Below are 23,673 nucleotides of genomic sequence, written 5' to 3'. Positions count from 1 at the left end.
TAAAATTGAAAATGAACAATGTTTCCTCCACGTCACAGCCCTGCTCTGCTTTGTGTTGGTCCGTCACAGAAAATCTCTACAGAATACACTGAAGTTTGTGGTTTTAACGAAAAATGCGAAAAGGTTCGCGGCGGGGGCGTGAACCTTTCTTTGCTAGGCACCGTATCTGAAACTTCCTATCACTAAAAAGTGATTTTTGTGCTTCAACCACTTTCTTGTGGCTCTGACTGGATCAGCAGTAGGACTGAACAATTTTGCTAAATAATCTAATTGCGGTTTCTTAATATTGCGATTTAATGCGATTTTTTCCCCCAGTTTAATTTATCATGTCTTTTTAAACATATACAAACAACAAATCAATTTGTTTCCTCGCCATGTGGATTAGTTGCTAAAAGACCCGCAGCATCTAAACTCAGAGCAGAAATGATCGCGTTCTGCCTACGATATATTTCAACCAAAATTGCAATTTTGACTTTCCTCTGCATTAACCACCAGCAACATAAATGTTCTCTAAAAAAATGTTTGTAAAGAAGGACTATTTAAAACAAGAAATTTTAATGTTTTTATTAATCAGAATATTATTCAAGAGAACAGCTTTTAATTGATTTGGACATCAATCCTTGTTGGACATAAAAGTACAACCAACAAGCAAGTCTATGTATTAAACTGATTGACCAGAACTTAATGCTATGTATGATTATATAAACTCTAAAACAAGTAATAAAATTAGATTATTTCACTGCTGCAACTGTCTTCCCTTCCATGTGGAGCAAACCCACTTTATATATATTACCGACACCTAATGGACGCGTCTGCTTCACTAATTGTTACACAGCCAAAAATTGCTGACCTCTGCGATTTGGAAATTGTGTTTTTTTAAATTGCGATTATATTGAAAATGCAATTAATTGTTCAGCCCTAATCAGCAGAGTCATTTACAGGAACGACGCTACAGGATATCTTACGTAATCCCTCCATCGACTCACAAGGCATTCAACAGATGAATCGCGTGCCGAGTTGGGAGTCGTGCATACGGCCGTCCTGTTTTTAAGACTAAACTGCAGCCAGAATTCATCCGGTTTGTTGCAGCCTTTTTGTCTTATTGCATTACCCCAGGTTGCACAGGGCGACACACATTTCTGGAACGGCAACAGCGACAAGCCTCCCGTGACAGTCACAGTCCCGTGACAGTGAACTGCCCGCCGGGCCTCTGTCAGCTAGAGCCGCTGAGGGCAGGGCCGGTCGAGGCCCGAAAAGGCAGCTCTCATCAACATTTAAACACATGCCGCCATCATCCAGCTCTTATCTGGAAATTGCATTTCCAAAACAACCCCCCCCCCTCCTCCTCCTCCTCCTCCTCCTCTTTCCTATTTCGTCACGTGCAGGAGAGAGAAAGTGGGTCACCAGAGCTGCCGCGCTCTGCTGTAACTTCAGACGCAGACCAGACGGGGGGACAAATGTCAACGCCGCCGCTGACGAGCGCTGCTCTCTACCTGAGCAGGAAAAGTCGCACACACACACACACAAATAAGGGCGGAAGAATGAGGAGTCAGAACGAACAGCAACGAGCAGAAGGCTGGCAGCGGCATCATGGGAGCTTCTGGTTATCTGTCATGAACACCAGCGCGTGCGCAGACATGTGAGCGTTCGCTCGCAGCCGCCGGGCGTTCTCGGTTCACTCGTAGGCTGCGCCGTCAGGGAGCGCGCGTGGGGCCCCGCAGACCGCTCCATGAGAGGAGACACCGAGGCTTCTTTCATCCGGCTCCTTCGGTGTTTGATATATTTAATCACGCTGCTGGCGCGCCACCTTGTTTGTCTCTCACAGATGGTTATTTTTGACAGTGCGTGCAGCTGGGAGTGGAGGAGGGCTGGCCGAGAGCGCCGGCATCCAGCCTGATAATCCCCCCCCCCCCCATGGCCTGGTAACGGGGCGGGCAAAGAGGAACAGAGGTAAAAGAGGAAGAGCGTTGCGGCGGTTCTCGTACCGAAAACGGCTGCAAAAAACAAAACAAAAAAAAAACACTACATTGTTCTTTTAAAGCCACAAACAATGCAGTAAATGTTTCTGAGAACTAACTTTCACTAGAATTTAAACAATGCCGTGCCAAATTATTTGCATCATTTCAGTTTCTTCACACTTTCTGATGTGTTTCACTGAGATCTTTTATGTAGGGCAAACACAGACTAGTCCACAATCTGGAAGAAGAAGGAAAATAAGGCCTGTTTTTATGTTTTTATGAATAAAATCCGAGGCGAAAAGCAGCCTTTAAAGTCACCTAATCAGTAAACAGAGTTCATGTGTGTGCACTTTCAATCTCAGTATAAACGGAGCTGTTCTGTAAAGTTTGTTTGAGAACACCAGTAAACAAACAGTGTCATAAAGCACGGTTGGGCTATAAAACAGTTTCCTAAGCGCTGGACGTCTCACGGAGCGGCGTTCAATCTGTCCTCTGGAAATGGAAAGACTGGCAGCGCAGCAAACCGGCCATGAAATGAACTAACAGCCCTGGGACGTATCAGTCAGTAAAGCAACCAGAAGATCTCCAGAGGAGCTGCACAAATGCTCTGCTCAGGTGGAGAATCTGCTGAGGGAGCTGCTTTGTTTTGCCTTAGATAAATTTTAAGTTTATGGGGGAGGAGACAACGAGTAAAAAAAACCAGCGAGCTGCGGGAAAGCTTATTTTCAGAAGGAACAAGGAAGCTGGTCAGAGTTCATGGGAAGATGGATGGAGCTAAATGCAGAGCAGCCATATTTAAGACTCTTTGTTTATCAATTTGTTGAGTCACGATTGCACTGAATTTTATTTCTAGTAAAGGAAGTCATAACCACACTTTTTAGTGTGGTGTGTATTTGTATTTCTCCTTCTAAGTTACAATTATTATGCATTAAAATTCTTCTTCTCACATATAAAGCCCTTAATAATCAAGCTCCATCATATATCAGAGCTCTGATTACCCCGTATGTTCCTAACAGAGCACTTCGCTCTCAGACTGCAGGTCTGCTGGTGGTTCCTAGAGTCTCTAAAAGTAGAATGGGAGGCAGATCCTTTAGCTATCAGGCTCCTCTCCTGTGGAACCAACTCCCAGTTTTGGTCCGTGAGGCAGACACCCTGTCTACTTTTAAGACTAATCTTAAAACTTTCCTTTTTGACAAAGCTTATAGTTAGAGTGGCTTAGGTTACCCTGAGCTATCTCTATAGTTATGCTGCTATAGACTTAGGCTGCTGGAGGACATCAAGATCTATTTCTCTTACTCTGCTGAGTTCTCCTACTGTTCTCCAATTTGCCTTGTTTATTATTTAAACTTTTAACATTTTGTTCTCTTTGTCTTTTTTCCTCTTCATAGAAGGTACACCTGGTCTGGCGTTCTGTTAGCTGTGACATCATCCAGGGGAGACAGATCATCCGCTGTCGCCCCTATAACATAGAAAGGATTCCTGCATCAATGTGCTTCTGTGCTTTCTGTGTCTCTGCTCTGTCTTCTCTAACCCCCAGTCGGTCTTTGAAGATGAGCGTTCATACTGAGTCTGGTTCTGGTTCTGCTGGAGATTTTCCTCCCTGTTAAAGGGGAGTTTTCCTCTCCACTGTTACTTCATGCATGCTCAGTATGAGGGATTGCTGCAAAGCCATGGACAATGCAGACGACTGTCCACTGTGGCTCTACGCTCTTTCAGGAGGAGTGAATGCTGCTTGGAGAGACTTGATGCAATCTGCTGGGTTTCCTTAGAGAGGAAACTTTTTGACCAATCTGTCTGGATTATTTGCTAGAATTAGACTTTGTAAAGTTCCTTGAGACGACATGTATCCTGAATTGAGTTCGAATCCAAGTCCAAGGAGTACGAATACTTTTCCAAGCCGCAGTGAACCACCGCACACTGCAAAAAGGGAACTAAAAGTAAGTAAAAGTTTCTTGAAATTATTGTATTTTTCCTTGATTTGAGGAGCTAAATAAGACTATTTGCCAATGGAATGAGTATTTTTACCCCTAAAATAAGATAATTAGATATCCTACATCTGAAATAAGATGATGGAGATGAATTGTTCCTATTTTAAGTGCAAAAATCTTATTCCATTGGCAAATAGTCTTATTTACCTGCTCTAATTAAGGAAAACTACATTGATTTCAAGAAAATTTCACTTACTTTTAGTACACTTTTTGCAGTGCACCCCAACATTCAGCTTGTCCTCCAATGAAATAATGTTCAGTCTCTGCGGTGGAGAGGCCTTTCTCACAGAAAACAAACCCTCTAAGCAGATATCAGGAGTCAGGTTACACAAGGTGACAGAAACCTGAACCTGAGAGCCTTTGGTCGGAGGGCTAAACCGAGAACAAACGTCTGAATAGCGGCAGGAAAAAAGCAGCTCCTTGTTTAACGGCTTGGCTCTGGAACTGAGGAGAGGAATGCGGGAAGGGAAACATGTTATACCGGCTCTCTGGTGTGAAGAGAGGCGAAGAGGAACTATGGCTATTGAACCGGAAACGTCAACACAACAGTCAGAGCCAACAGCAACATAAATTCAGCTTCCATGAGGGTCAGAGATCCGGAAAACTGTCCCTTCAACCTTAACTCCCACCTCGTTCACTTCATTGCTAATCTTAACATAATGAGACGACGTTTACAGGCTGGTAAGACAGACAACAACCTTTTACGCCTATTTCTCCACACTGGGTCCAAACTACGCGCCATTCGCACCGAGAGTGCGTTCATTAAATTGCTAATTCATCTTTTGTTCTGTACCTTGCTATCCTGGGGTGTGTTGAGGATGTGCACGGTGCTCGGCTTAACACCGTTGGCTTTGGTCCTCTTAAAAAGCGCAAATCTGCTTTTCCGTCTACCCCGATCTCCATTGGGCAGAGAGCCATTGTACCTGTCACAGAGAAGGGGGGGGGGGGGGATGGGGGAGAAAAGGACAACATTCACAGTTACATTTTTTTTTTTCTTCCTCTGGATAAAAAGCCGGTCTTTTTTGTAGCTCCAAAAAAGATGTGTGTAATGAGATTTGCAGGCAAAATTCTTGTAATCATGTAAAAAGTACACACGGAGATTTAGAAACGTTTGCGTGCTTTTGAAAGGGGAGCTTTTCCACGCATTACATCACTGGCAATCTAATACACCATATTAGTAATCTAAGCGTCACCTTGGATAATGTCTCTTATTACATAATGCACTCTGGCGCTGGTGATTTCACTGAGCCGGGGCTCTGTAAGCCGCAGCTAGCAGCAGGAACACATTTTAAAAAACGCAGTCTGGGTGGCAAACTGAGCAGAATTTAATATAATTACACAGAAAGCTACAAGATCTTGATTTGACTGCTTTTTGGGAGGAGGGGGGTGTGGGATGAGCATCTGAGGTCTATGCCCATACCGGGTTCCAGCTTTGGCCCTCCTGTCCGGCGTGAGGCACCTCGCCCGGGCTCCTCCTCATGAATGGAGGAGCACTTTCCGGTGGGACTGATCCACTTTCTGTCCACCAGCTGGTTCCTACAGCTGGGCCACCCCACGCTTTGCATCCCATCCAACATGCAGACCTTCTGCTCACGCCCTCACATGGAACCACTGTGTGCCGTCTGACAGAAATGTTTACATCCGACTCCCGACTCTGCGTAGCGATTCGTCTGAGGGAGGAGGTTCAACCGGCCGCAGCATAATGGGACCCGTCTCCCGTTTGCCGCCACATGAAGGCAACAGAACCTCCCTCGCCTCCCTCCTAATGCTGGTCCACCTGCGCCCGAGTCTCCGCAACGGCTGGCCGGCCAGGGAAACACATGGTCCCAGTCAGCGCAGTGCACAAAAGCTGGCCTGTAAGACAAGCCACCCACGGAGAGCCAGGAAGGCCGATCCTGTGCGAGAACACACACCCCGGGCCATTTTAATCGCTCTTTCTTACATCTTTACTCACATTCTGATCATGTTTGACGCGTCTGTAGCGGACGCAGACGCTACGGGTTGCGTGGCACCGTAAAGCACATCGTTCCTGACAGAACCGCTGTGCTTTGCACGTTCAATGTACATTTCCGGATGATTAAACCGCCCAGTTGTGAATTCATAACATGGATGTAATTGTAGCATTTCAAAAACCCCTTTAGTCTATTGCACGCATGTCTCGCAAAGATACGATTCATATAAACTATATTGTGCAACGTAATTGTCCTTTTTTTATTTGATACACAGATTTATGCAACAATCAGAAATCAGAACAGAAATCAGAACAACAACCAACCGTTTTAGAGACAGTTTTTACCCGACAGCAATAACAAAACTAAATGCAACCAAAAATAACCATTAATAATCATGGATGATGTGTGTGAGAATGTGCTATTTTTTTATTTATTAATTGTTTTTATCAGTTATTTGTTATTTATTTCTTATATTGTGTGTAAATTGTGGGACAGAGATTTATTTATTTATTTTAATTTTTTATTTTTTTAAACATATGCACGGATAAATGGCACTTTTTTAAATTTCGTTGTTCTTGTGACAATGATAATAAAGTTTTCATTCATTCATTCAATAGAGAATTAAGATCTGCTAAATGTATTAGCAGTATTCAATAGCTTATTATTCAGAATATTTAACCTTTTAACAGTTATAGTATTTCTATTTATTTGTCATTCCAACTTGTACATTACCAGCTAAATTTGTCCTTCGCACTTACTCCAGCCTGCTCTTCATAGAGTAACACTAGGATTACAAGTTGATGGCAGCTGGTTATAACCATGGGATGGTTATCAGACGGTATCAAGGTACACCAAGGCTTTAAGAACAATTTCCGCCACACTGTTTCTGTGGTTAAAGTCCTTTTATTGAGCGCACAGAGATAAGTGTTGGAGTGAGCTGTTTTCTCCAGCCGTATGAAGCACAGAGTAATCCAGCACTGCTGGGCCACTGCTACACTTTAGACTAGCAAGCCATTAGGAAATATTTGTGGTCGCAAAAAAGTAAAACGGTATCACCCATCTGTCTTAAGTTCTGTGCGTTCTGCGCGGAAATGACACGTGCAGACACCACGCCTGATGCATTTATTCTCCATGCGGCTTTTCCTCTGAAGTAGCACTATTCTCCTAGGCTCTAGAGGGCAGCGTTGTGCTCCTGCGCCAAGCGTACTTAAACGCCACTACAGATAAAAATAGAAAACAGTGGTTTCTAACATTTAAAGGCAGAGTCAGCGATTCTTCAGGAAGTTTCCCCAAGTCCCTTTTTGAATAAAAAGAATATCCCAAATCCACTCTGGTCTTATTTCTTTCTACTGAGGCAGAGCAACAATGAACGGCTAACACCGAAGCTAACCGCTAAGCTAACAGGATACACAAGCATTGGAGTGTGAATGCGCAACCAGCAAGCGGAAACTAAGGAGGAACGAGTACGCACGCAGATCTAATTTTAAATATTGCTATTTTCACAATGGTAGGACAGTTTCTCCCAGTATAACAAAAAATGTTTCGGAACAGGATTACCAGCTATAGCTCTAAGCCTCTTACTTTCTTCCATGAGTGGCGGCGATTTCTGTCCAGGAACTGTTAACAATTTGTTGATCACGGCGATCTTTATGGGCCGAATGGTAAAGAAGTCTATATTTACGAACGTCGCCCAGAAGGAACGCTTGCTCATCCGCACAGGACTCTCAGCGTAGTACAGATGCGTCAAGTATAAACCAGGCTTTAGTAGGATAGCAGTTTTAAAACTACAGCTGGCAACAAGCAACGTGTCAGCGGAGCACCCAACTGCAGGCAACCTAAGCAGACAGCCCAATTTATTTATTTCTATATATACTAATAATCTGTTCAGTAAAAGAAATTAAAAACAACTTCTACATTTTACAGGGTTTTATCCATTAATTTTGCTCAAGTCTATGTATCAGAACAGAAATAAATAAAATGTACAAGATAACATTATTAGAGCTGAAATGATAACAAATTATATAGTGTATAAAACTGTTTTCAATGAAGTCAGTTAGACCAGGTTGCAGTTTTGCTCAAAGGTTTGCGTAAGTATCATGAAACGGAGGTAATTTTACTGAACCCCGCCCCTTAACTGCATCCGGCTGTCAAACAGTCTCAACCAAGTCTTAAAACAGCGCTGCCTTCATAGTAGTCTGAGTTTTTAGCAGCTGGAAATACTTCCAAACAGCCAAAATCGCCTTTTTTTATAAGTTCTTTCAGCCAGCTGACAGGCAATATGCAGCAATGTGTGAGGGGAGGGGCAGCACTCTATTATCCTACACCCCCTATTGCTGGAGAAGACTCAAGCCTCAAGCATATCACTAAAACCACAGGAATGGCCCGACGGATCATCCTGGCAGATTTAAAACATTTATTACTTTGAAAGTCTTGGTTCTGGATGCTGGAAACGAGCTTGTTTCTCACGCCACGGATGACACCCTCTCACGGCCGTACATCAGATCAGAAGGTACATAAACACCTGAAACGCTGCGACTCCATCTGCACTTACGGCTTTGACTGAAACGTTTCAGCGTCTGCAATAAAAAATTCACATTTTAAGGCAACACAGACGCTGCAATGTGTCCCACGGCGGATGACAGCAGTCGACAAATATCCCAGATCAACCGCAGAAACTCCCAGGCTAAATAAAGGCCAACAAGGGCCACATTGTTCAGCCGTGCACTCGGCACTGCCTGGCTCCCTGTACCTGAATGTCTCACACTAAGCGTGCATTCAGATGACACGAAGCTTAGCTTCCCCATGATCAATTATACTGAAGAACATAACCTCTAAGCATGTAATAAAAAGCTCCACGAGCTTCAAATTAATTCATCATCAGACTGTAGAACAATATCATGCCATCCAGGAGCTGCTACCGTCACATTAGCTAGGACAGGCTCTTTAGAGCGCCGCTACCAACTAATTGTGATCACGTTCCCTTTTGACCCGTGCCAGGCAGACGGCGGATTTACCTTCCAATATTTAGCAGCAGGGATTAAGACTGTGGCATATCGCAAATCCTCCAGGACTGCAGCGAGGAGCCAACAGCACCTCCTACCTCTTGTGTTAATGTGGAGGTGTTTGCAGAACGGCAGGGAGATACGGCGCTGTGAAAAAGTGTTTGCCCCCTCACGGGTTTGTTTTCGTCGCTTAGATTTTAGACCATCAAACTAATTTTAGAGTCATACAAAGATTACCTTGGTAAATACAAAATGTAGTTTTTGAATGGTCATTTAATTCATTAATGGGCAGTCTAAAACCAACCAGACTCTGTGTAAAGTAAAAAAAAAATAAAAAAATACATAATAATAATTACCTCCCATGTTAAATTATAAATGAAGTATAATTAGCCCCTTTTTCTGGACAGGTGAGTTCAGTGTCATTCACCGCACCGAGGCCTTATTGATGCTAAGTCTGCAGAATCAAGAGCTCAACTCATAGAGAACCCATCTGACAACATGAAGTAGGCTTGTGGATCTAAAAAGAACCATGATGTGGCGCTGCTTTGCTACTACTGGACCTGGACCTTTTTCTATAACCTAAGGAACCATGAATCCTGCCGTCTAAAGGAGCTTTCATACTTTAGACGGCATACGAATTAACAGTCACCGATGCAAACGACGCATTTCGAGGAATGAAAACAGAGCGCAGCTAAACTGTGAATAGGCGCGGTGGACGTGCGACTTGAGTGAAGGGAAATCTCTTTTCTGTCTCCTGGTCCATTTATTTAGGCAGAAAAATGTTTTTTATATGTTACATATTTAGACAGTAAATTTAGGCTACATTACTGTTGATCAATGATGGATTTACTGACGCCTGTAGTTCGAGTCCCAGGGGGTGAAACGTCCTCCAGTGCGGGGCAGCAGGTCCTCATGTTGGGTCCTGGTCAGACGGATGTACGGCTAGAAGCGACGGTCATACAGAAGCAGCTCCAGGTGGAGGTACTCACCAACCCGGGTCCGTCTCTGGAGGACCTGGTGGACCCAGGGGCGCCGACGTCGTTTATCGACATTCCACTTCACATACAGCCAGGGTCCGAAATTAACACTCGCCAGACGGCAAATGCGAGTAAATTTTCCGTTTGGAGAGTAAATTTCAGAGGGCTAGCTGCCACATGTTGAGTAAAATGTCTGTACCAAATAAGCCGTGTTTTTCAGTCATCATTTGGGTTTTATGTGGCTTTATGTTCAACGTACACAAACACTCCCACACGTGACACGAGAACGACAGCAACTACGTCATGTCCATCAGCTCAGGCTAATTACGTAGCGGGATTATGTGGAGATATTTAGCAAGAGTCAGTCAGACTAACTTTGGCCGGTAAAACATATTCGTGGTCGGTAGATTTTTACACGTACCGGTCAACTTGGCCGGTGAATCAGGAAGTTAATTTTGGACACTGCACAGAGCCCTGTGAGTGGCTGAATAAAGTCCACGTCCGGCACGGTGAGTTGAACACACAAAGGGAACCGACTGGAACCGGATAGACGCTCCTCCTGTCTGATGGGGCGGTGAAGCGAGCTGGGCGAAATTTGGCAGCGTTATCAGCGGGTTCTCAGTGCGAATTGTTTGTGAGAGAGGCGAAACGTCAAGCGACCAACGAGAAAATTTTGCCTTCGTGTTCGGTTTGAACGTAGTTTAAAAGAAAATCCTGAAGGAAAATATTTGCCATCGGTTTATGAACTTAGGCTTAGAAATCTTTATTTATCATTGCAATTGTACATTCTAAGAAGATTTGTCTTCTGTGTTTTGTCCACTCCTTAGAGAGCAGTGGGCAGGTTTTAAAGCGCCCATGGAGCGATCTGGGGCCAAGGGTCATGCTCAGGGACCCATAAGGGCTCAGGGCAGTCTGCAGTGTTATAACCAGGAGCCTTCTCAGAACGCAAGCGTGTTGTTTTAACCCAGGGGTGTCCAAAGTGCGGCCCGGGGACCATTTGCGGCACCTGGACTGTTTTATTGCGGCCCCCCCCAACTGTATTCTGTCAAATGATTTGGCTCCACCCGCACCTGTTTTTAACTAGGGAAGAATTATTACAAACTAGTTAAAATCTTCTTTCGATTGAAAATATTAAGGTGTAACACAGAGTATTTGTGTCTTTTAATCACTACACTTTTGACATTCTCTTTAATTTCATAGCAAATGGGACCACAAGTATCCAACGACTTAAATGCACAAACTCTGCTTTTATTTAACAGTAAACAGGCATAAATGGGAGAATGTGCACAGGCATGTCTGCTTATTTGTTTTTTATTAAACTTGGTTGAATACAACAAGCGTTTTCAAAGAAAGACCGACCCAAATCCTGTTCTTATCGCTGAGAATGGACACGAAAATTAATAGATAAAAAGTCAAATCGATTCCAAGAGACTTTGAAAACTGGATGACCAAATTTTAATTTGGCAAATATGCAAAACCATTTTTAAGTTTTGGATCTATTTGCATATTCTCTTTCCAACATAAAATCAGACTAGTTTAAGTAAAACAGCTCATGCACATATTTTGTGGAGCAGGCTAAAACAAATTCACAATAGAATTTTTTTGGTAATTTTAGTTTGTTTTTAACATACCGGTTTATACAATTTGTGGCCCTCGTGTACTTTTGACTTTACTATTTTGGCTCACGTGAAGCAAAGTTTGGACACCCCTGTTCTAACCACTAGGCTACCACTAGTAGCTCAAGCGTATTCGGGTTGTGTAGCACAACAAAGGGCCACCAGCAAGTCCACATCTGAATGATTCATAAAAAAAATGAGGTCTTGGAATGGCCTCGTTACTCCAGACATAAGTCCAACTGAGACTGTGGGGCAGTTTATAAATATCTGCAAAGATATCCTCCACTATGATATAAAAGACCCATCGCCAACACTCAATGGTTGCTGTTGCCACTGGTACAACCAGTTTTAGAGACTGAGGAATAATTACTTTTCCACAAAGGGCCTTTTCACTTAATAAATTAAAGCTTCATTGGAGTATCCTTGTTTTAATGTGGTAACCTAAAACATTTAAGTAACAAAAAGCAGGAAAAGAAGAAATATGTAGGAGAATAATGTAGGAGTCCGCTGTATGCAGAGATGTTCCAACACTCATCAGGGAGGGGAGGAGGGAGTAGAGGCTGGTTTTTAAGGGTCATAGAAGACAATACAAAATTAAAAATTAACTTTTTGTTGTAGGGCAGAAGACTAAACGACAGCTTTCTTTCCTGAACCAAGTTCCCGCAGACGGCATTATGAATCAACAATCAGTGGAAGCCTGTAACAAAGCTAGGCTGGCCCGGCTTCCTTTGCCGACCACTTCTTCATGGTGAAAACGCTGAAAGTTCACTCAATGGGCCCAGTCTCCGAGCCACAATGGACAGAGGAAGCTGAGGAAAAGCAAAGACGGAGACCTGATCAATCCGTCCTTTCATTTCCGAGATACCCATCCAGCCCAGAGCCCCCCCCCCCCCCCCCCCCCACACTCCCTCCACCTTCCTCCGTTCACTGACCAGCACCGAGCCAATCCCACCCCAGCGTAGAGCGGCAGAGATGGAGGGCAGCAACAAGAGCCGCCGCGGCCGTGACAACAAGCCGCCGCTCAAACAGGCTTTGTCCCATGGTGACAGCTATCTTGTCTACCATCAGCTTTATCAATGGGGATGTGATGTCACGGCGGCAATTATGCGCCCGTCACATCTGATTCGCACGGGTGTCTTGATGTCAGGAGGGAGAACAAAAGTCCCGGCGTCACACACACACCGCACGCTCAGCCCTGGGTGATAACCAGTCAGCGCCGCTTTTTGTCCTTTACAATAAGCAGGATGGCTGCTGAATGGACAGCTGGAGGGGAGGGGGGGGCAAAGCCACCCACTCCACTCCGTAGTCTATAACTTTGGCGCAACTTGCTTCAAGTGCTGTAAACGTGAGATACGAACAGCACAGACTCTTATAACTGTTAATTATTCATTTCCAGCGTTCAGGCCGGTGGCAAAACAGACCGAAGCCTTATCACTAACGGCATCAGAGCATGGCGGAGCATTGGAGATGCTGCAGCTTGATTGTCCAGATCAACTTTTTTTTTTCTGTGTGTTTTCTTCTAAGGAATTCATTACAACACAGTCATTGCTGGTAACTTTCCACAAATCAGCTAATAACGAGATAATCCATTAAGGCTAATGATTAAGGAAAGATCCCCTTGTGAGAAGTTTTAAACAGGGACTCATGCTTCACTGCTTTAGAGTATTTGACCTTTGCGTGGCTAAACTCCAGCACTGCTCCTGTGTTTCTAATGATAAACTCTGTTTGTTGGGGCAGAACGTTCAGAGAGGACTTTCTAATTATAAATCACAATGAAACTGTGTTTTTGAAAAAAAAAAAAAAAGTCAGAGAGAAAGACACGAAGATAGACGAGGCTGTTAACAAGTGCTCAAAGCTATCTGAATTTCCTTTTTGAAACGGAAGAAAAAACATCAAAAAAAGGTCCAGAGAAGGCCACTGAACGACGTTTCCACATTTACGCAACAGAAATTTGTATTTTGGACACATCACCAACGGCGCGTGGAGATTTTTATAAACTTTTTCAGGGAACTGGTATTTCTGGGGTAAAAAAAAAAAAAAAAAAAAAAAAAGAACTTCCTCTATATCGTTAGACCAAGAAGAATATAAGCACAGCATTAAAATAACAGCTTATTCCACATAGTGTTTGATCATTTTGTTAGATTTTCACAACATAAAATCCCAAAGTAAAAAAAAGAAACGAAAAATATGTTCAACTATCCCATTGCTGTTATTGTAAAGAGAGAGGCGCCACTTTATCTCTACTGCTGCTCAGGCCACTTCTGGACTTTCTGCTGCATCTCAATGAGGGCTGAACAATTAATCGCATTATTAATATAATCGCGATTAAAAAAAACGCAATTTCCAAATCGCAGTCTGCAATTTTTGGCTATGTAACAATTAGGGAATTAGACACATCCTTTAGGTGTTGGTAAAATGTTTAAAGTGGGTTTGCCTCCACATGGAAGGGAAGGCAGTTGCAGCAGTGAGATAATCTTATTTTATTACTTGTTTTAGAGTTTATATAATCATACATAGCATTAAGTACAGGTCAATCAGTTTAATACATAGACTTGCTTGTTGGTTGCACTTTATGTTCAACAAGGATTGATGTCCAAATCTACTAAAAGCTGTTCTCTTGAATAATATTCTGATTAATAGAAACATTAAAAGTTCTTGTTTTAAATAGTCCTTGTTTACAAACATCTTTATTTAGAGGTAATTTTTGTTGCTTGTGGTTAACGCAGAGTAAAAGTCAAAATTGCAATTTTGGTTGAAATATTTCGTTGGCAGAACGCAATAATTTCTGTTTAGATGCTGCGGGTCTTTTAGCAACTAATCTGCACAGCAAGGAAACAAATTAATTTGTTGTTTGTATATATTTAAGAAGACATGATAAATTAAACTGGGGGGAAAAAAATCGCCTTAAATCACAATATTAAGAAAAAAAATCGCGATTAGATTATTTTCCAAGGACTGTGCAGAAATAATTTACTTTTACCGAATGTCAGCGAAATGAGAGAGAACAAAAAAAGTAAAAAAAAAAAAAAAGGACTTTTTTTTTTTTTTTTTTTACAAAGTTTGAAGATGTTTCGCTTCCCATCCAGAAAACTTTCTCAATTGAAATGTCTGGAGTAGTGTGGAGCTCCAAGCTTTATATTATTGCCCAAAAAGGCCTTGTTATGGCTTAGATAACATGCAAACATGTTAACTTTTGTTGGAATGATCATGACCTGGATGACTGAGACGCTTCACCATCATGGAGTCTATTTTTTTTTTTACCTTGGCTCCAGAAGTTGGCTTACAGTTACCTTAGCATTTGGCAGCAGTGCCGTTGGACCGGTATGACTTTAGTCAGATGTTTTGGACAGAAGTGGAGCTGCTGAGTCAGGTTTGTGGGCAGCCTTGCTCGCTCAGGCCTTTTCAGCTCGGGCCCACAAAGCCTCTATGGGACTGAGATCAGTGATGGCCACTCCAAAACATTAACCTTGTTGTCCGAAAGCCACTTTCTAGCAGGTTTAGAGGTACGCTTGGTGCCATCATCCGTTTGAAAGACTAACTTGTGGCCAAGTTTTAACTTCCTGGCTGACGTCTCGAGATGTTTCCTCAACATTTCCGCAAAACGTTCTTGCTGGCAGCTGTCTTGTGGAGTGCACCAGTTCCTCTACAGCTAAACGCCCACACAACATGATGGTCCCGCCCCCTGGGTGAGCTGACACGCACATTTCAGACCATTGCGTGTTCGTCTCTGGGAGACAGCAGGGAGAAATGCTGAGGTCCCCCAAATTGACGCCTCACATTATTTACAGTTTTAGGCATTTTTATGAAGTAGCCTTTTTGTCTGATTGTGACTGACGGGGAAAAGAATAGTGCTGCCGCCATTTGTGGAGGGAGCTCTGGGTTATTTTAGGGAGGGATTTTGTGCTAACTGTAAATGTATATGCTCCAATAAAGAGATGTCAGGTAAAGGGGTGAGAAAATGCTTGGTTCTCTGTGATGAACTGGCAACCTGACCGTTTCTGACCCAAAGACCGCTGGAGATAGGCACCAGTCCTGCTGGATTAACGGGTACAGATAATGGATAGATGGATGAAACCCGCGATTATTCCCAGAGTTGGCAAATATAACTCATCACTGGTGAAGGTTCTCAGTCATCCAGGTCATGGTCATTCCAAAAAAAGTAAAAAAAACAAAGCAACTGGACTTGTTTTCCGTAGTTGAAGACGTTTCGCTTCCTCTCTAGGAAGCTTTCTCAATTCAAAAAGTCTGGAGTAATGTGGAGTACCAAGCTTTATACTACTGCCTAAAACATGAATTTGCATGTTATCTAAGCTATTACAAGGCCTTTGTTTTGGGCAGTGGTATAAAGCTTGGTACTGCACATTACTCAAGACTTTTTGAATTGAGAAAGCTTCCTGGAGAGGAAGCGAAACGTCGTCAACTACGGAAAACAAGTCCAGTTGCTTTGTTTTTTTTTTACTTTATTTGGAATAACTCATCACCAAACCTGGCTTGGACCAAGACAAGGAAATAAGGGTTTAAAAATAATAACCAGATCTCACCTCCAGCCTGACAGGTATGACAGCTGGACATTCCCACTGTGTTTATCCAGGCGTACAATCCACACAAAGACGGGTTAGGCTCCATCTGACAAACTTTTTGGTTGGCTAGGGGCTCCGTCCAGACGAAGCGTTTGAAACCGTCTCCAACCTCAGCTTCGACTGGATAACCCCAATCCGCATAACCGGCTACACTGTCGTGTTTGCACAATGTAAACGCACACGCTAATTAACACAACCATGGCGGACTTCTGAGTTACGGTTGTGTTTCAGACACTTTTCAACTAACTGGATGTTACGGCGAGACATTTTGCTCCTTTACGGCGTTTATGAGGACGAATGACAAGCCGTCCATTCATTACGTTGTTAGCACGCCACTCACTGGTATGCTTAGGTATTACAACAGCTATTAAGGTTTCATCGCTATGCTCAGATTCTTCACTTGGCTCAGTGTGGATGTAGCCACAGTCTGGACAGATGACCGTGGCGTCTCCAGCCACCTGGGAATTGTCTTCAGAGGTCAACCAGACTTGTGGAGCTCCACAATGCTCCTCCTGATACCCTGTCTGTTGATTTCCTCGTTATGTTAGAAAAGAGACTGGTGTGTTTGAGGCGTTGCTTTAAAACACATCCACAGTGGGGCTGGGAGCGACATGGACCAAAAGTAATACCTCGATATTTTTAGGCTGAATGCCGATATACGATATTTATCTTTATATGTTTTACTATTCATAAAGTAAATATAAAAAGACATCTCTCAATCACAGCTTTATCCCAAATGTCTCACAGGCACTTTTTTATTGAACAAACGGCTGTAGATAAGAACTGATCAGAAGCTCACAAAGCCATGACATCAGCTGATAAGAAACCTTAGTGTGTGTAAACCTCTGAATTCAACAAAAGTACTCAAAACGACTTAATTAATCCTAACTGACCTAAAATAGGAAATTAGTCTGGTTTGATATCAGACAGCCTTAAAGAAATGTAATCGTCTTTTTATACGGGGTATGTAAATATATGGTCTCAACAATATATACAAATGATTGACTTTTGTGGTGACTGTCAACACATTACATATATTATATATATAACTACTGTGTAAATAATGAAGCAAAACAAAATAAGTTTTAGAAGAACATTATAAAGTTTCCAACCTGAATGAGATATTAAAGCCAAGCTCACATGTAGCTATCTTTACGTGTACAAAATTTCACGTTCTGATTAAAACATATTGAGGTTAAATAATCAGATTGTACAGTTTATATGGGCACACAATCAATTAATCCAATCATAATGCGTGTTTATATGCACCTGGCTTTATTCAGAATAGAACCACTCTGAAATGCGCAGTTATCAAATTTCCCTAAAGAAACACAGAAGAACTTCTTCCATCTTTGCTAAACTACAAAAATAGTAAACGAAACAGTATTTTATGAGCTAGTTTGCCTTCCAGGCGGCCAGGATGGACTTTCACTATGTTCTATTTATGGTTAAAATGTTACTGGGTAAGCAACAACTTCGTGCTCTTTTGTTTTTCCGAATAGAAAGGTTGTATCAGGGCTCCGACAATTTTGCTTCCCAGCGTATTTCCACCACTCGCCAACGCGGAAATACGTCACGTTTATGTCGGGCGCACAGGTGCACTCGGGTCAGTTTCCCACATTCGGAATAACTTGAGCCTGACAAGCGTTTATATACACATTGATCGGATTATCAATCGTCATAAACTACCCCTCTGATTCGGATTACAATTTCATTCCAATTGAGCTTAATCCGATCTAGGGCTGGGCGATATGGATTAGAAAATAAATCTCAGATTTTATAATACCAAATCCGATTAATCAATTTTTTCCTCCATTTTGTTTCATAAAAAGAAATTAAAGAAATTATTTTAAAACCTTGCTTTTTATGTCAAGCATTTCGTCAGGGAGTTGACCTGGATTCAAAGTGCAACTAAAAACAAGCTGTGAAACATGCTTGTAAAACAAGATGGCAGCCGTGCCATTATAAACAATGAAAATATAACAAAACATTTGCTGCTAGTGGTATTACACATTGAGCTAAGAGCAGGCTTCACTGCACTTGTGAACTTCAAACTAAGTTAAAAAAAAGTAAAAAAGTAAATGAAGTACCTCGTATTATGGTAAAAAAAAAAGTTTCCACTTAACAATATTTTGACAATAATTTTGCCTAAACATATATTCAGCATCACATGCTGTTCTCTTCATGGAAACCCAATGAGTGTATTGGCAAAATAAAATCCATATTTTCCAAAAATTAAATCTTAAAGAATTGTAAATTCAAATTAATCGATTAAATCGATTCATCGCCCAGCTCTAATCCGATCATCGTATTCCGATTGGCTTGTTTACATGACGCAGTTTTTTATTCCGATCGGCCCTTTATTCCGATTACTTTTGTCCGTGTAAACGTAGCTATAGAGGCTTGAATTAAGCAAACTAAATATCATGAATGGAAAGGGCACGCTGAAAACGATGGATAGAATACTCTTATTTCCGCACTTAGAGAAATTAAAACTTTCCCACTTTTTAATGACTTAATGGGGGGTTCCATCAGGACCCCCAGGGTGAGGGGAGGGGGGATGGGGTCCCAGGACCTAAAATGTGAACTCTGTGCCTAGATTTTGACCTATGACGTGCAATGCAAACTTTAACATGCCCTCTGGCTGTGTTTTTTTTTTCTTTTTTAAAGAATTAAATGACTGGTATCCTGTTACTGATGACTTATGCACAGCACAACTTCCTGTAACCCTGACTTGCACAATAGTGGTTGTCGGTGAAATGTCCAACCTAAGTTTAAAGGGAGGATTTCACAACACGGATGAGGTTTTAGCTTGTTCTTTCTTAACTGATCCCCACCACCTCCTCCTCTTACTTTGGTGTCTGTGTGTGTGTGTGTGTGTGTGGGGGGGGGGGGGGGGGGGGCGCAGCTCAACGCAACAATGCATGGGGTGGTTAATTAATCCTTAGGGCAGGAATCAACGCGCAGTGCGTGTTAGAACAACAGTTTGGGCAGTGTTGGGGTTGCGGCAGCAGAAAGGGAAGCAGCCTGGGGGCTGGGGGTGGAGACCACCACGACTTCCGAATTCTTGAAGCCCCGTGAAGCCAACTTCAAGGCGGGGAGGAGCGCTCCGTCCGGGGGCTGCTGGGAATGAGGAGCACCCAGGGTTGTGCTCCCTTGTCTGGGCGGGTTGTTGTCTTCATCATACCCCCTCTGGTTATCAGGGAGCGAGACATCATCACCATCATCATCATCATCATCACCAACATCATCATCAACTGGAACACGAACTCGTTTCTGACTGCGCACGTGTCTACTTTGAGGAGTAACGTGAGCTCGCGCGTTTCTAAACTGAGCCTGTCGAGTTCAACCAGACCGTTACCGTAAATAAGATAAAAAAAAAAACAAAAAAAACATTCCTGCTAATTCAGAGTCAAGTTAAAATGGCTCGGCTGAGAGTGTGTGTGTGAGAGAGAGAGAGAGAGACATCCGGGGAAACAAAGACAAACAGCCGCTCTCTTATTCTGTCCTAAACCAGTAAATGTGTTTTAGAAAGAATTACCAACAATCTTACCCGAGAACCACCAGCTCCCCGTACTTCACCGGGTCTTTGGACGGGGCGCAGTGCTCCTCTTGGCTCGACGAAAACATGAGGCTTTAACGGAGTTAGCTAAACAGTGATAATAACAGTGTCTCACAAATAAAACAGATTCCCTTTAAGAGCGAAGTAAAAAATAAATAAATAATAATAAAAAAAACACACGAATAGCCCTCACTACATGTTACGAGTCTCGCAGCTTGTGTGTATATCCGTGTCTAAAATAAATCCAGTTTTTTTTTCTTCCTCTATTTAATATATAAAAAAGGGAGAGAAAAAGAAAAGAAAGTGCTCTCTTTAACTTCCTCGGCTAACCACGGCAGAGCGTAACTTACTTGGCGGTTGAATCCGCTCTACAGAAGATACAAAAACAGCGAGGAGCAGGGCCGGACTGTACCATTCGCTCCGGCCTCACTTTCTGTAGGGGGGGCACTCCTCCCCACCTCAGCCCGCTCCCGCCCAGACGGCGCTCAAACCGGGCTCTGACTCGTCCTTTAAAACCCTAAATAGTGTCAACAGCTGATATTTTCTCATCAGTTCAGTGTTCGGGAGGATAAAGTCCACAAAGCGTTGGTTTAGTTTTCCGTCTCCCCACCGTGTACTTTCCGTGGGTGGAACCATCTGTTATGTAAACAAAGACTACAATCGGGGAATTCTTAAAGGGGCCTCATCAAAAAAAATTAAATAAAGTTTGACGTTTAGCTCTGGAAACCCCGCGTCTATATTATAATTCAGTAGTAACCAGTTACATTTACTTGAGTAACTTTTTTTTGAGCAAAATGTACTTGAAGGAGTAATGTTACCACGCTGTACTTTTTACTTTTACTTGAGTCATAATACTCGAGTATCACTTCTTGATGATGATGATGATGATGATGATGATGATGATGATGATGATGATGATAAAAGGAATTTATTTCAGACAATTAACACATTTAACAAATACTAAATAATTCAGTTTCAGAAATTAACAAAAATTAATAATAATAATAACAAATAAATCAATTTCAGAAATACTTCAAACAATCAACAAAGTACCACATAAAAAGGTAATTGGTAAACATTACATTAACTTTCCGGTTCCAAATCATTTGAACATAAATAGAAATGAGATAAACAAAATGTTCCTCTAAATAATGTTGTCAGTATATTTACCCTGGCTGACAACTTTTTTACTTTCTCTTGAGCAACATTTCTGGCTACTCTACCTACTGTGAGTAACTTCACAAATAAATAACAGACTTGTTTTAAACCAAAAATGCACCAGAGAGGAAAAAATAACTTTGAGTTTACGTTAAAGTGAGACTTCTTGTTTGTACCCAAGCTTTGTTATTTTAATGTGTTTTTCTATCTGTAAACAGTAGATATTATCATTGGAAGTACTTTGCACTGTTCTAACACACAGTATGTATATTAACTTTTGTAAGTATTACTTTTAAGTTTAATGTTAAAGAAATTATTTAGAAAAATGTTTATTTTGCCTTTAGTGTCTTGAGTGTATCTTTTGTCTTTAAAATAACAGAATTTGGACATAACCTTATACTTGTGTCTGTCCAATTACATAATTTTTAAATATTAAGTCATCAGCTGTTATTAGTCACTCAGAACTGTAGCCGTCTTACTGAATACTATTTTACTCTCACTTGAGTAATTTCCTGGCTGACAACTTTTTACTTTTACTTGAGTACAAGTTTTGGCTACGCTATCCAATCAGATTAGGTTTGGCTACTCTATCCAATCAGATTAGGTAGTAATTTCATAGTACTTGTGATAGGTGCTTCAAAATTATAAAATGCTACAATGAAGAGGGGTCATCATAATCATGAGACAACTGGGTCATAATTATGAGCGCATGTATCAGAATTCTAAGATGGTATGTCAGAACTATGCAAATATGCAACTATTTTGTAGTAGCAACTAAGACGTTGCTACTACAAAATCATTAGAAACAATAGCAATTAGAAATTGGTAGGTTTTCTCACAATTAGCTTCTTGCGATTTCTTTAAAATTCTAAAAACAAATAATCATAATTCACTTCATAAAATAAAGAGATAATTCCTTTGACGGGGGAGCTTTATCACCAATTTACATATTTAATCGAACAAGATTGGATTGGATATTTTCTGTAAAGTGAGATATATGTTGTGATTCCATGCTAAAAAAAAATAACCTGAACTTAATTGAATTGAATGAGAAAGTGTCTCATGAACATCTAATCTCTTATAAGATGGGATCTCATCATATCTGACTCCACTGTATATAATAAGGATGTACCAACTGATAAAGATCAAATGATGTCTTAGAATTATGACACATCTATTTCATTAGAAGTACAATCATGAGATAAATATGAGGTAGTATCTCATAAACATGATTTACCTGTCTTATAATAATGAGATAGACAGGTCATTATATGTCATAATTGGAAATTATGAGACAGTAAATTTCAGATAAATATTAGATAATATTATGTAATAATGAAAACATAATTTTAGTTGTAATAATGGGATAAATATGAGATATGTTTGTGTAACCGTGAAATACAATCTCATAATTGATATAATATAGCTTCTTCAAATGAGGAGATCATATATCATTATTATACGATACTAGCTCAGAATTAGGATTTGGCTGTCCCACAATGATGAGATACTATCTCATCATTATAACGACACATGATCCATTAACGAGATAACTATGTCATAATTAAAAAGCAATATTTTAAAAACTAAGCAAAGGCAAAAAGATAAACTGAGACTTAACTGTGTCAGTTAGACGATACAAAGTCTTTTTTCAATCCCGGTGCCATGAATGGGCTTTTGCATTCCATAAAATGGCTTTCCAATAGCTACTCCTTCAGATGCACATATGTGATTAATCTTGCAGTCTCAGAAAAATAAATAAAACATCTTAAAAACTAAACATCCTGATCTATATCAATATAGACATGAAGAAGAGGGGAGAGTAGTCGTGGGAAACTCGTGGCGAAAATAATCGCTCAGGTTTGTTTCCCAGGGAAGTGAGATGATGGTGAAATCAGATTTCCTCATTTGGTTTGTGATTCTTCTGAGCTCTTTAAAAGCTTTCTATAATCAGGGCTTTATGGCAGTTTTGCTAAAACATGTGAGTGATTGCGCAACCAACCACAATGCCTTGCAACAGCGTTCATACCCATTTAACCTGTTCACGCTTCGTCAGGATTCAAGCACAAACCTACATGTACCTATCTTTGTTTGATAGACCAGCAATAAGTAGTGCACAGTTGTGCTGTAGGATAAAATGACACATGGTTTTCTTTCATATTTCATATAATATTCACCCCCACATTTTAATAAGGTGCCCCTAAATCTAAGAGGTATGTTACAAAACATCAGTAAACGATCTGATACGTGAAGACCAATGGACACAGGAGACAGGTCATGGTTGAAATGTATACAAGGTTTAGCGTATGATTCAATTTCCAAAGCTTTGAACATTTTACCGTTCAAACCACCACATTCAAAACGGAGGGGGAAAAAACCAGCAAAGCTGCAAACCCACCAAGAACCGGCCTAGACTAACAAACAGGGCAAGTTGAGTCTTAATCAGAGAAGAAGCCAAGAGGCCCGCGGTAACTAGAGAAACTGCTGATATCCACAGCTCAGGTGGGAGGATCTGTTGACAACTATTACCTGTGAAGGCAACAAATGTGGCCGCTATATGGACCGGTGGACCTTGAGGTATTTTGTACAGGAGGAATGGGCATAAACGTGCGGTTCTAGACGTGCAAAGCTAGCGCAGACAGACCCCAAAAGACCCGCAGCTGTAGCGGCAACAAAAGGTGGGTTCGCAACATGGTTTGTGGATATAAAGCGACAAAATCTTTAAATGGTTTAAGGGCCTTCAATACCACCACTACTGAGCGGCATGCTTGGTTATTTTCACATGACTGCCGATGATTGGTTTGCTGGCTCCAAGCCTTTGGATGTGTTTTATGTTTATTTCTCTCTTATAATGTGATTCAACTAACAGCAGCCGTACGG

The 23,673-nt window shown here is 41.5% G+C and overlaps 1 protein-coding gene across 1 annotated transcript in view; it reads right to left on the bottom strand.

Moving 5' to 3' along the window:
* Nucleotides 1-20,114, bottom strand: part of peli2 (pellino E3 ubiquitin protein ligase family member 2) — a 29,808-nt gene extending 9,694 nt beyond the window's left edge. Inside the window, exons 1-2 of the mRNA XM_036150568.1 lie at nucleotides 19,627-20,114; nucleotides 4,740-4,869 (exon numbers count right to left, since the gene is read on the bottom strand). Of these exons, the coding sequence (XP_036006461.1) occupies nucleotides 4,740-4,869; nucleotides 19,627-19,703 (207 nt within the window). The 5' untranslated portion in view covers nucleotides 19,704-20,114. The remainder of the gene's footprint in view (nucleotides 1-4,739; nucleotides 4,870-19,626) is intronic.
* Between the last annotated feature and the right edge of the window lie 3,559 nt (nucleotides 20,115-23,673).

Source organism: Fundulus heteroclitus, chromosome 19, assembly GCF_011125445.2.
Source record: "Fundulus heteroclitus isolate FHET01 chromosome 19, MU-UCD_Fhet_4.1, whole genome shotgun sequence".
NCBI classification, from domain to species: Eukaryota; Metazoa; Chordata; class Actinopteri; order Cyprinodontiformes; family Fundulidae; genus Fundulus; species Fundulus heteroclitus.
Note: the sequence above shows the minus strand (reverse complement) of the source record. Positions and strands in the feature narration are given on the sequence as shown.